The 14,012-nt window shown below is 46.4% G+C and overlaps 1 protein-coding gene across 1 annotated transcript; it reads left to right on the forward strand.

Moving 5' to 3' along the window:
• The first annotated feature begins 4,707 nt into the window (after window positions 1-4,707).
• LOC145361909 (putative G-protein coupled receptor 139) lies at window positions 4,708-8,796 on the forward strand. The gene is made up of 2 exons (XM_080217895.1): window positions 4,708-4,882; window positions 7,895-8,796. The coding sequence occupies exons 1-2, from the start codon at window positions 4,708-4,710 to the stop codon at window positions 8,794-8,796; spliced, it is 1,077 nt and encodes a 358-aa protein (XP_080074021.1).
• The last annotated feature ends 5,216 nt before the right edge of the window (window positions 8,797-14,012 follow it).

Consider the following 14,012-nt stretch of genomic DNA (forward strand, 5'->3'; position numbering starts at 1 on the left):
ACCCCGAGGTCCCTCTGCACCGTCGCCTGATAAGATAGATAAGATAACAAGATAGATAACAAGATAGATAAGCCGCCGGGACCAGATGGGATGTACCCCAGGATACTGTGGGAGGCGAGGGAAGTGATTGCAGAGCCCCTGGTGATGATCTTTGCGTCGTCAATGGAGAAGGGAGAGGTTCTGGAAGATTGGAGGATTGCGGATGTAGTTCCTATTTTCAAGAAAGGGAACAGAGATAGCCCGGGAAATTACCGACCGGTGAGTCTGACCTCAGTGGTTGGTGAGCTGATGGAGAGGCTTCTGAGGGACAAGATTTACGAGCATTTGTAGAGGTTTGACATGATCAGAAATAGTCAGCATGGTTTTGTCAAGGGCAGGTCGTGCCTTACGAGCCTAGTTGAGTTCTTCGATAATGTGACTGAACACATTGACGAAGGAAGTGCCGTGGACATGGTGTACATGGACTTCAGCAAGGCGTTTGATAAGGTCCCCCATGCAAGACTTCTTGAGAAAGTGAGAGGGCATGGGATCCAAGGGGCTTTGGCCTTGTGGATCCAGAACTGGCTTGCCTGCAGAAGGCAGAGAGTGGTTGTGGATGGGTCTTTTTCTGAATGGAGGTCAGTCACCAGTGGAGTGCCCCAGGGATCTGTTCTAGGACCCTTGCTGTTTGTCATTTTCATAAATGACCTGGATGAGGAAGTGGAGGGATGGGTTAGTAAGTTCGCTGATGACACAAAGGTCGGTGGTGTTGTGGATGGTCTGGAAGGATGTCAGAAGTTGCAGCAGGACATAAATAGGATGCAGGACTGGGCGGAGAAGTGGCAGATGGACTTCAACGCGGATAAATGTGTGGTGGTCCATTTTGGCAGAACCAACGGGATGAACGAGTACACTATCAAGGGCAAGAGTCTTAGTAGTGTTGAAGAGCAGAGGGATCTTGGGGTCCGGGTCCACAGGACTCTTAAATCGGCCTCGCAGGTGGAGGAGGTGGTCAAGAAGGCGTATGGTGTACTGGCCTTCATTAATCGAGGGATTGAGTTTAGGAGTCGGGAGGTAATGCTGGAACTTTATAAGACCCTTGTCAGGCCTCATGTGGAGTATTGTGCGCAGTTCTGGTCGCCTCACTATAGGAAAGACGTAGAAGCTATTGAAAGGGTACAGAGGAGATTTACAAGGATGTTGCCTGGACTGGGAGGCATGCCTTATGAAGTTTGGTTGAGGGAGCTGGGACTCTTCTCCCTGGAGAGACGAAGGTTGAGAGGCGACCTGATAGAAGTTTTTAAAATGTTGAGAGGAATAGATAGGGTGGATTCTCAAAGGCTATTTCCCCGGGTTGAAATGGTCACTACGAGAGGACACAGATTTAAGGTGCGGGGAGGAAAGTACAGAAGTGATGACAGGGGTAAGTTTTTCACTCAGAGGGTGGTGAGTGAATAGAATCGGCTGCCGTCAGTGGTGGTGGAGGCGAAATCGCTGGGATCTTTTAAAAGACTTCTGGATGAGTATATGGGGTTTTATGGGATTGGGGGTTATAGATAGGTCTATAGATTGGTAGGTGTTGATGTGTTCGGCGCAACTCGTGGGCCGAAGGGCCTGTTTGTGCTGTAGTGTTCTCTGTTCTATGTTCTAACCAATGATATGCTGTCCACTCAAAAAAACCATGAATCACATCATTACATTTCAGATTGTTGCACTGATATCTGGCCCTTGACTGCGACCATTCAGTAATTAAGCTCTAATTGTTAGCATGTTTCTACTGCAGTCTGGGATCAACCTGCATCCTCACATCTGAACATTTTAATACAGCTGACCATAAATTGAAAAAAAAAATCAATGAATCAAATATCTGGAAATAGTTAAAATCCCAATCAGATGATTCCACCCCTAAATCTAATGCGTCTCCCTAAATTGAGAACACATTTTTAAACAACGCAACTCCTCCGAAAATTCACACTGTGCAGCAGAAGCAAACTCATCATCTCATCAAACAATAGCAAATCATACTTTACTGTGGAAACAAATGCACAGACTCCAGCTGACACTGACCCTCCATCTGATAGACAGGCTTAAACTGGGAGAGAGACGTGTGGGTGTGGGTGTGGTGTGCGTATTAGTCCATGTTTGTGTGTGTGTGTGTGTGAATCTGTATGTTCACGAGTCTGTGTTTATGTGTGTGCACGCTTGCTTGGATGTGTGTTTGTGAGTGTGTATGTATGTGCATGTGAGTGTGTGCATCTGATTCTGTGTCTGTGAATGAGTGTATGAGTCTGTGTGTGTGTGTGTGTGTGTGTGTGTGTGTGTGTGTGTGTGTGTGTGTGTGTGTGTGTGTGTGTGTGTCGTTCGTGGTGAATGTGCTTATGTGTTCGTGCTCCTCTGTGTGTGTTTGGATGTGTGAGATTGATCATGTGGGTATGTCTGTATGTGTGGGGATTTATGTGTGTCTGTGGTTGCTTGTGTGATTATGTGTATGATTGTGTGAGAGACAAAGAGAATGAGCAGGATCTGTGCATTTGTTTGTGAATGCGTGTGTGAGGGGTCTGTGTGCGTGTGTGTGTGTGTGTGTGTGTGTGTGAAAGTGTGTGCATGTGTGTCTGTGTAAAAGTGTGTGTGTGTGAGTGTGTGTGTCAAAGTGTGTGTGTGTGTCTGTGTCTGTGTGTCTGTGTGTCTGTGTGTGTGTGTGTGTGTGTGTGTGTGTGTGTGTGAGTGTACACCAATAATCCCACACAGGCAGTTTATAGCAGGTAAAGCAATGCATCATGAATAATGAACACAAATACATTAGCGGATGATTATGGATACCATCATGAATCACATTTTGACATTGTGCACCAGAGGACGGACAATAAAGTCTCTCTCACAGAGTCCGGAGTATCTTCAGAAAAGTATTCCCCATTCAAACAGTGTTGCTGACTCGGGGCAATACAGAGTGAATCATGCACTCATGGATATGGGCAGACACTGAGAGATATATAGTGAATAATCCAGTCAAATAAATGGGTTGTGAGGAATAAAAGTAACAAAGTCTGAGGTTTAATATGATTGCATAGTGAGGTTTGAGAATGAATAATTAATAAGAAAATAATAGAACATGATTACATTACCTTGTTCCCAAAAGTCACCTTCTCTTTCTATTACAAAGGTTAACACCTCACATTCAACAGAACTTCCAAACTGCAGGAACAGTACAAGGCAACACTTTTTGTGTTGTTAACGAAAGATCTGGAGACAGACACAAGCGGTCACGGGCAGAGCAAGTTAATCTGGAAGTATTTATAACAGAGACAACGTTAATTGAGACGAATGCCTGCTTTGGATGCTCTTAAGATGGAAATTTCACTCCCGTGTGCGTGTGCAGCATGATATAATTATCGGGGTGGGGTGGGGGGTGCAGGGGGGAGGTGGGCTTCACTCAAAGATGCAGAGCCTGCTGCAGCGGAATCTCTGAAGAGCTGTTCTCCCTGCATATGCTTAAAAAGGAAAGTGTTCCTGGCCTGTTCTGAGTCTCCTTTGATTTGTTTGTCAGAAATCGGTGATAAAAGTATCAAAGACACAACGATAGCAAGTGATGAATATATTCACACATCTTGTCAGAGGCTTTCACATCCAAACCGGTTCTACACTCAGACTGTGCCCCAGACAGAACAATGCGGACTGAATAATCACAGTGTTATGGTCTGACAGACACACAATAAATCTCATACTCACACATTGTACCAGATGCAGAGCTGGTAAGAGTGAATCATGCACTCACAGAATTGATCAAAGACTGATTGATGAACGATAAGAGTGACACTCATATACTGTGCCAGAGATAGAGCAGGATTTTCACATACAATATGCAAGTCCATATGAGGGGTGAATCATGCATTCACACACATCCAGACAATGACAGATACATAATACACCCCTCTACAAACATTGTGCATCAGAAACAGAACCATAGCGAACATCCTTCTTGCTTTGACCCTGTCTTGGCTTGTTAGAAGTTTATAGGTTTTTGTGTGAAATGCTGTTTTGATCAGAGCTGGAGTACTCTCTACAGTCTGGTCAGCGCACGGTAGGAAGGATGTGGTTGGAGTAGAAAGCGTGTAGAGGTGATTCACCAGGGTGTTGCCCTGGGCTGGCCACAAGAGATCACCCTCATTCTTCTGAACTCCAACCAACATACTGCTCAGTGACTCAGTCTCGCCTAATGTCAATGTCATCAATATCTCTGCACTCACTGTGTTCTGAAACAGGTATCAGAGGGCTGCCTCCTGGTTTGAGGATTATTGGATTGAGCTGGAACCTGATACTGTAACTAAGAGGAGAGACTCATGAACGACAAAAACATCCCCAGGAAAATGAAGATGTTCTCTGCACTGACAGAGTCAAATTTGAGCAGACAGCTGGGCATGGCACCAATCCTCACCCTCACCATCACCCAGACTGTTCAAATATTCCACACCTTTTGTCAGATAGAAAGTGGTTGGATTGAAAGACGTTAACTAAAGCTGTTTGTTCAGCGACTGTGATTAATGTCAGTCTCCGTGGATCCGCTTCCTGTCACTGGAGGGTTTCCCTCGTCTATTAATAAGTGATTCCATTCAATATGTTATCCCACACAGTTACTGGGACGGTCAAATCCGTCACTAGTAGAATCAGCGACCGCAGACAGAGGGAGAAAAAGATCAGAATCTGCAAACAACGGATTGGAACTTTGCAGCAATGGATCAGAAACTGGGAACAATAGACAGGAATATTTCAATAATTGACAGGGGTTTAACCGAGGGTTTTTACTGGCTTTCTCTGGATCGGATATCATTAGTATCTCGTATCGAATGTATTCTTTGGGTTATTCAAGGGGTTTACTACCCAATCTTGGCTATTGTTGGTGTCCCTGGTAAGTTTCTCTGTCCAGTTATTAATTCAATTCACCCTGTTTAATTTTATTACTGGTCTTACGCACTTGGCCTTAGTTATTGTTTCTTTAGAATATCTTTATTCAGTCACGAACCCTACTGATGAATGTTTCAGTGTATCTGGTGTTCCATTTGCTCGTCTTTGCTCCTATTTGCTTCCCCAGTCAGTCTCTATGTCAGCTATTGTATTGAAAATCCATCTTTCATTCCATTCCTCATCTTGTTATTAAATTATTGGGAGGATGGATTTTATTGTATTCAGTTCCACTCCCATTCCCTGTTCCCAGCCACAGACTCCAGTAGTTTGCCTGGAGTGGGGCATTCGAACGGATGTGTGTTAATCTCTGGGGTCCTGATGGAGGGGTAAAGTTGGGGGTCGTGATGGGGGGACTATTGTCAGGGCTCCATATCGGGACTAATGTCTGGATCCTTATGGGGGAATAATCTTGTGAGTCCTGATTGGAGAATAATTTGACTGGGATCCTGATGGGGATGTAATGACTGGGGTCCTGATGGGGATGTAATGACTGGGGTCCTGATGGGGATGTAATGACTGGGGTCTGATAGAGGTGTAATGGCTGGGATCCTGATGGGGATGTAATGACTGGGGTCCTGATGGGGATGTAATGACCGGGATCCTGATGGGGATGTAATGACTGGGGTCCTGATGGGGATGTAATGACCGGGATCCTGATGGGGATGTAATGACTGGGAGCCTGATGGGGATGTAATGACTGGGAGCCTGATGGGGATGTAATGACTGGGGTCCTGATGGGGATGTAATGACTGGGGTCCTGATGGGGATGTAATGACTGGGATCCTGATGGGGATGTAATGACTGGGATCCTGATGGGGATGTAATGACTGGGATCCTGATGGGGATGTAATGACTGGGAGCCTGATGGGGATGTAATGACTGGGGTCCTGATGGGGATGTAATGACTGGGATCCTGATGGGGATGTAACGACTGGTTTCCTGATGGGGATGTAATGACCGGGGTCCTGATGGGGATGTAATGACTGGGGTCCTGATGGGGATGTAATGACTGGGATCCTGATGGGGATGTAATGACTGGGGTCCTGATAGAGATGTAATGACTGGGATCCTGACGCTAGAATAATTTCGGGAGTCCTGATGGGGGAATCATTCCAGCTGTCCTGATGGGGGAGTAATGTTTTGGGCCCTGATGGGGGAGCAATGACGGAGGGTGTATTACAGAGAAATATCAGTGGTCATGATGGAGAAGTAATAAAGAACAAACAACAAAAATTATAGCAGAGGAAAAGGGCCTTTGACCCTCCAAGCCTGCACGGATCATGTTGCCCAACTTAACTAAAAAACCCCGACTGTTCCAGGGACCATATCCCTCTATTCCCATCCTATTCATGGACGTGTCAAGACACTCCTTAAAAGTCTCTCCGGTATACGCTCCCACTCTGTCCCCCGGCAACGTGTTCCAGGCACCCATTACTCTCCCTGTGAAAAATCTACCTCGTATATCTCCATCAAACATTGCCCCTCGCACCTGAAACCTGTGCCCCCGAGTAATTGATTCTTCCTCCCTGGGGGCAAAAAAATCTTCTGACTATCCGCTCTGTCCATGCCTCCCATGATCTTGTAGACTTCTATCAGGGCGCCCCTCAATATCCATCGTTCTCGTCAGAACAAACCAAGTTCCTCCAATCTCTCCTCAGAGCCAATGCCCTCCATACCAGGGCACCATCCTGGTAAATCTTTTCTGCACACTCTCCAAAACCTCCAATCCTACTGGTAGTGTGGTGACCAGAATTGAACACTCTACTCCAAGTGTGGCCTAACTAAGGTTCTATAAAGCTACAACATGACTTGCCAATTATTAAACTTAATGCCTTGGTCAAGGTAGGCAAATATGCCGTATGCCTTCTTGACTACTTTCTACAGTGACCTGTGTACCTGTACACACAGATCCTTTTGCCTATCAATATCTTAAGAGTTCTACCATTTCCTGTATATTTCCTACCTGTATTAGACCTTCCAAAATGCATCACCTAACATTTGTTCGGATTGAACGCCTTCTCTCCACCCACGTCTCCAACTGATCTATATACAGCTGTATCCTCTGATGGTCCTCATCACTATCCGCAAATCCACCAACCTTTCTGTCGTTTGCAAACTGACTAATTTATCCAGTTAAATTTTCCTCTAAATCATTTATATATATATTACAATTTATATATATTACAATTATTATTATTACAATTGGATCATTACAATTATTATCATATGTATTACAATTTATATATATTATATGTTACAAACAGCAAAGGGCCCAGCACTGATCCCTGAGGAACACCACTTGTCATAGCCCTCCATTCAGAACAGTACCCTTCCACTGCTACCTTCTGTCTTCTTTGACCGAGCCAGTTTTGTATCACCTCTGATCCCAAGCGACTTCACCTTCTGCGCCAATCTGCCATGAGTGTTCTTGTCAAAGTCCTTACTGAAGTCCATGTAGGCAACATCCACTGCCCTACCCTCATCAACCATCTTCGTCGCTACTCGAAAAACTCGATCAAGTTGGTGAGACACGGCCTCCCCTTCACAAAACCATGTTGCCTCTCACTAATACTGTCCGTGGTAAGTGTGTGAGAGTGTCAGTGTGATAATGTGTGTGAACGTGTTTGTGTGCGGCCGTATCTGTCTGTCCATACCTGTTTGTGAGTTATAGTATCAGTGTTAGTTTGTGTGTCTGTGTGAGGGTGTCTGAGTTTGTGTGAGCATGGGTGTGAACGTGTTTATGTGTCTCTGTGTCTCAATATAAGTTATAGTGTATGTGTGTGTGTGTGTGTGTGTGTGTGTGTGTGTGTGTGTGTGTGGGCAGGTGTGTGTGTGTGTGTGTGTGTTTCTGTGCGTGTGTACGTGTGTGTATAAGAGTCTGTCCTTACCTCACTCAAACAGATAATTGCTTCCCTGGCTAATGTATAATTTCATTCTTAATTTCTCTTGCTCACAGTGAACATAATCACAATTGTGACCCTGAGGACCAGAAACTGCGGTCTCTCCAAGTGTGTCACTCGTTACCTGGTGGCCATGTCAGTGGGGGATCTACTGGTCGTTATCCTCGACTTGTTAATGAGACACATTCCCATTGTCTTTGATGAACAATTTTATTACCTGAAGTCCATGCTCGTGTGTAATATCCACGCCGTCCTGCTTTATTCCGCCACTGACTGTTCTGTCTGGTTCACTGTCACTTTCACCTTTGATCGATTTGTGGCCATTTGCTGCCCCAAGCTGAAAAGTAAATATTGCAGCGAGAAATCGGCGGCTGTGGTTCTGGGAACAGTGACTGTCTTGAGCTGTTTAAAGAACATTTACTGGTATTTTATGTTGTTAGGTGAATATTTGCTGGGGAACGACCCCTGGTTTTGTAATTACACGTGGGCAGTTTTTTTCTCTCCAGCTTGGTCAGCAATCCAGTTCCTCCACAACACCCTAAACCCGTGTCTCCCATTTGTCCTGATTTTGCTGCTCAATGTTCTCACCGTCAGACACATTTTAGTGAGCAGCAGAGCCCGCAGGAGACTCCGGGCTCACAACAGATGGGAGAACTCCAGAGACCCAGAGATGGAGAGTCGAAGGAAATGCATAATTTTACTGTTTGCTATCTCAGCCAATTTCATCATGTTATGGTCAATATTTATGTTATATTCAATATGGAGCAGGATGTATTATTTGGGGTATAAGTCTGTCTGGTTAGATCCTTTTGTTATGGAATTGGGTTTCATGCTGCAGCTCCTGAGTTGTTGTACAAACACTGGGATTTATGCCGTGACACAGACTCAGTTCAGGCAGCAGTTGAAAAATGTGCTGAAATTTCCCTGTTCAGCAATTATTCAATTCATTAAACCCTGATGGGAAACCCTGTATACAAGGCTTCTCTCTCTTTCTTCTGATTGGGCACTCAAACCACCCAAACTCATAAACCACCCTCACATTGATTGGACACAGGATACATGGCAAAGCTGATCTGCTCTCCAACTTGTGGCTACACTGGTCTATGATTATGGCTGTTGTATCAAACGTGACAGAAATTGACTGACTGACCGAGTGAGGCCAACTGACTCAGCAAATAAAGCCTTCTAAATGACTGAGTGAGGCTGACTGACTGACCGAGGGAGAGCGACTGTTTGAATGTGTGAGTGTGACCCACTGACTAACCGGGTCTCACTGACTGAGGGAACGAGGCTCACTGACTGATCCAGCAACGCTGATCGAGGCCAACTGAGTGAAGCCAACTGACTTGGCGAGGCCTTCTGACTGACTGACCAAGGCCCACTGGCTGACCAAGTATGGCCGACTGACTGACAGAGTGAGACCAACTGACTGACCGTGTGAGCCTGACCGACTGAAGGAACGAGGCCGGGTGACGGACATTCCGAGGCTGACTGACGGAATGCACGATGACGACTGACTGAGTGAGGCTGACTGAGTGAAGCCAACCGATTGGCCGAGTGAAGCTGAGTGACATGCCATGCGAGGCCAACAGGCTGACTGAGTGGGGTCGACTGGCTGACTGAGCATGTCTGTCTGTCTGGCTGACTGACCAAGCAAGGCCGACTAACTGACTGAGCGAAGGGCCACAGACTGACCAAGTGAGGCTGTCTGATTGACTGAGTGAGGGTGACTGCCTCAACAAGGGAGACCCAATGACTCATGGTTGGCACGGTAGCACAGTGGGTTAGCACTGCTGCTTCACAGCTCGAGGGGCTGAGGGTCGAATCCCGCCTTGGGTCACTGTCTGTGAGGAGTTTGCACATTCTCCTCGTGTCTGCATGGGTTTCCTCCGGGCACTCCGGTTTCCTCCCGCAGTACAAAAGGTGAGTGGTTAGGTCGATTGGCCATGCCAACTGGCCACTTAGTGTCCAAAGGTGTGCAGGTTAGGGGGATTGGCCATGCTAATTTGCCCCTTAGTGTCCAAAGATGTGCAGGTTAGGGTGGATTGCCCATGAAAAATTGCCCCTTATTGTCCAAAGATGTACTGGTCAGGTGGATTGGCCATGTTAAATTGCCCCTTATTGTCCAAAGATGTATTGGCTAGGGTAGATTGGCCATTATAAATTGTCACTTAGTGTCCAAAGATGTGTGGGTTCGGTGGATTGGCCATGGTAACTTGTCACTTAGTGTGCAAAGATGTGTACACTCGGTGTATTGGCCATGATAAATTGTCACTGAGCGTCCAAAGATGTGTGGGTTCAGTGGATTGGCCATGCTAAGTTGTCCCTTAATCTCCAAAGATGTGTAAGTTAGGATGGATTGGCCATACTAAATTGTTTCTTCGTGTCCAAAGATGTGTAGGTTAGGTTGATTGGCCATGCTAAATTGTCCCTTAGTGTCCAAAGATGTGTGGGTTCGGTGGATTGGCCATGCTAAATTGTCCTTAGTGTCCAAAGATGTGTGGGTTAGGTGAACTGCCCATGCTAAATTGTCCCTTAGTGTCCAAAGATGTGTGGGTTAGGGTGGATTGGCCATGACAAATTGTCCCTTAGTGTCCAAAGATGTGTAGGTTAGGGTGGATTGGCCATGCTAAATTGCCCCTTAGTGTCCAAAGATGTGTAGGTTAGGGTGGATTGGCCATGATAAATTGTCCCTTAATGACCTGAGATGTGTAGGTTAGAGGGATTAGTGGGTAAAACATGTCGTGATATGGGGATAGGACCTGGGTGGGATTGTGGTCAGTGCAGACTCAATGGGCCGAATGGCCTCTTTCTGCACGGTAGGGATTCTATGATTTCTACGACTGACACAGCAAGGCCGACTGACTGACCGAGCGAGGCTGACTGACCAATTCCGGCCAAATGAGTGAGGGAGAAATGCTGGCTGACTGAGCGAGCAGGGCCGACTGACTGAACAATGAGGTCTGACTGAGTGAGACAATCTGGATGGACGAGGGAGGCTGAGGGAATCACTGAGTGTGGCCAACTGACTGAGTGCAGCTGACTGAGTGACCGAGTGAGGCTGACTGAGTGAAGGACGGGCCGGGCGAGGCCAACCGACTGTCCAAATGAGGCCAAATGAGTGAGCGAGTGGGGCCGAGGGGCTGAACGAGCGAGGCCGACTGATTGACCCAGTGAGGCTGGGTGAGTGACTGGCCAAGGTTGAGAGTCTGACAGGGCGAGGCCCTACTCACTGACTGAGCCAGCCAGAGTGACTGGCTGGCCAATTGAGGCCAACTGAAGGAATGAGTGAAACCAACTGAGTGACCGAGTGAGGCTGACTCACCGACAGAGTGGGGCCGACTGAGTGAGGTGACTGACTGACTGAGCGAGACCAAGGGAGTGACCCAGTGATGGGAAACTGACCGAGTGATCGAGGGCCAATGTCTGAACAAGCAAAGCTGACCAGACGGACAGGGTCAGCCAACTGACTGAACCAGACAGGCCAACATATTGGCCAAGCGATGCCGACTGACTGACCCAGCCAGACTGACCTGGTCAGGTGGGTTGACTGCCCGACTAAGGCTGACCGACTGACAGAGCGAGGCCGACTCACTGACCCTGTGAGGTCAGCTGACTGACCCAGTGATGCCAACTGACACATCGAGTCATAGAGTCAAAGAGGTTTACAGCATGGAAACAGGCCCTTCGGCCCAACTTGTCCATGCTGCCCTTTTTTTAAAATCTCTAAGCTGGTCCCAACTCCCCACATTTGGCCCATATCCCTCGATACCCATCGTACCCATGGAATTAACTAAATGCTTTTTAAAAGGCAAAATTGTACCCGTCTCCACTATACCCTCTGGCAGCTTGTTCCAGACACTCACCACTCTCTGTGTGAATAAAAAATGCCCCTGTGGACACTTTTGTATCTCTCCCCTCTCACCTTAAACCTATACCCTCTGGTTTTAGACTCCCCTACCTTTGGGAAAAGATATTGACTATCTAGCTGATCTGTGCCTTTCATTATTTTATAGATCTCTATAAAATCACCCCTCAGCCTCCTACGCTCCAGAGAAAAAAATGTCCCAGTCTATCCAGCCTTTCCTTATAACTGAATCCATCAAGGCCTGGTAGCATCCTGGTAAATCTTTTCTGCACTCTTTCCAGTTTAATCATATCCTTTCGATAATGGCAGCAATGGATTATGTGTGATTCTGAGACCCGACCCTCTGACCCTACACTTGCTCCTGAGCGGGGAAACATCCTCTCAGCATTTCCCATGTCACGCCCCTTGAGAATCCAATATGTTTCCATCAGATCGCTTCTCATTCTCCGAATTCCAGTGAGGAAAGTCCCAACCTGCTAACCTTTCTTTATGACACAGTCCCTCCATACTGGGGATAATTCCAGTGAACCTTCACTGATCTTGTTGAATGGTGGGACAGGCTGGAAGGGCTAGATGGCCTCCTCCTCTCTCCTATCCCTTATGTTCTCACTGTTCTTTTGTTCTGAACTGTCACCAGTCAAATTATATAGATTCTTAAATCAGGAGACAAACATTGTTCACATTATTCCAGATGTGGGCTACCAGTCAACGTCCAATTGCAGCCAGACTTCCTCACTCTTATTATCCAGCTCCTTTGAAATAAGGATCAATATTCAAATCACCTTCCTGATTGTCTTCTGCTGCTGCGTTTGGTGCAAATAGACCACAAATCCCTTCATGCTGCAGCTTTCCAGAGTTTTTATTCCCCATTGAGACAACACATTGTTCTTTTGATTCGATCTGATGTATTATTGTCATGTATATTAACACACAGTGTTTCCAGAGAGAGACGCACACATAGAGACACAGATGCACAGAGAGAGACACACACACAGACACAGATGCACAGAGAGAGAGACACACACGCACAGAGAGGCACACACACACACACAGAAAGAGAGACACACACACACACACACACACGCGCGCACGTAGAGAGATAGAGAGACACACGCACAGAGAGAGACACATACGCAGAGAGAGACACACACGCAGAGAGAGACACATACACACGCAGAGGGAGGGAGACACACACACACGAAGATAGAGACACACACGTAGAGAGAGAGAGACACACACATACAGAGAGAGAGAGCTTAAAAACAGTGAGGATATATTGCAGCTGTATTAGGTGCTGGTGAGGCCACACCTGGAGTTATTGTGTGCAGTTTTGGTCTCCTTACTTGAGAAAGGATATACTGGCACTGGAGGGGGTGCAGAGGAGATTCACTCAGTTGATTCCGGAGTTGAGAGGGTTGGCTGATGAGAAGGGATTGATAGACTGGGGCTATACTTACTGGAATTCTGAAGAATGAGGGGGAGATCTTACTGAAACACGCAAAATTACGAAGGGAACAGATAAGGTAGAAGCAGGAAAGTTGTTTCCACGGTTGGGTGTGGGGGGGGGGGGGATGTTGGTGGAAGAACTAGGGGGCATGACCTCAAAATAAGGAGGAGCAGATTTAGGACTGAGTTGAGGAGGAACTTCTTCACACAAAGGGCTGTGAATCTGTGGAATCCCCCTGCCCAGTGAGGCTACCTCGTTGAATGTTTTGCTTTAGGGCAGGGGTAGGTAACTTTTTTGAACAGTGAGGGTGCTAAGGGTTAGGGTGAGTGGGCGGGTAAGTGGAGCTGAGTCTGCTTTCTCCCAGGAATAAATTCATAGAAAGATCCCAGATACCGAAAAACAAACAAATAAATCAAAAACTAAATGTGTTTTTTGTCATCGAAGCACATTGTGTCAGATAACATATTGCATTCTCCGCATGTTTCATGTCATCAAATATCCGTGTCACGGTATTCACATTAAAACGGCAATAGAGTGCCGCAAACAAGGGCCAACTTTTGAATGAAGCAACAGAACATTAAACAGTCTAAAGCATCAGGTTCTGAGGGGAAGTAATGTTGTTGTGACATGCCACAGCATTAGTGATCGAGAGGAACGAGAAAACGCTCTTGCGAGACGTTATCTAGTACAATTTACATTTAATTAAGTTAATTCAAAGGACATCCCTTCCTGATAAATTTGTGAGAAGGTTACAAACATTCCAAAATGACCATCACATAAAAAGCAATAACACTCAGGTTCTAAATATCCATCGAGGAACATTCTGACATGTTTCACTACAGAACTGGAAGCGTTTCAG

The sequence above is a fragment of the Carcharhinus amblyrhynchos genome, chromosome X, assembly GCF_965287045.1.
Source record: "Carcharhinus amblyrhynchos chromosome X, sCarAmb.v2.hapA, whole genome shotgun sequence".
Lineage (NCBI taxonomy): Eukaryota > Metazoa > Chordata > Chondrichthyes > Carcharhiniformes > Carcharhinidae > Carcharhinus > Carcharhinus amblyrhynchos.

Bases quoted from the DNA above. Each gene is read 5' to 3' on its own strand.
- LOC145361909 (XM_080217895.1), top strand. From the start codon at position 4,708: ATGGATCAGAAACTGGGAACAATAGACAGGAATATTTCAATAATTGAC. The intron at 4,883-7,894 runs GTAAGTTTCTCT...TCTTGCTCACAG, and splicing joins GGCTATTGTTGGTGTCCCTG to TGAACATAATCACAATTGTG.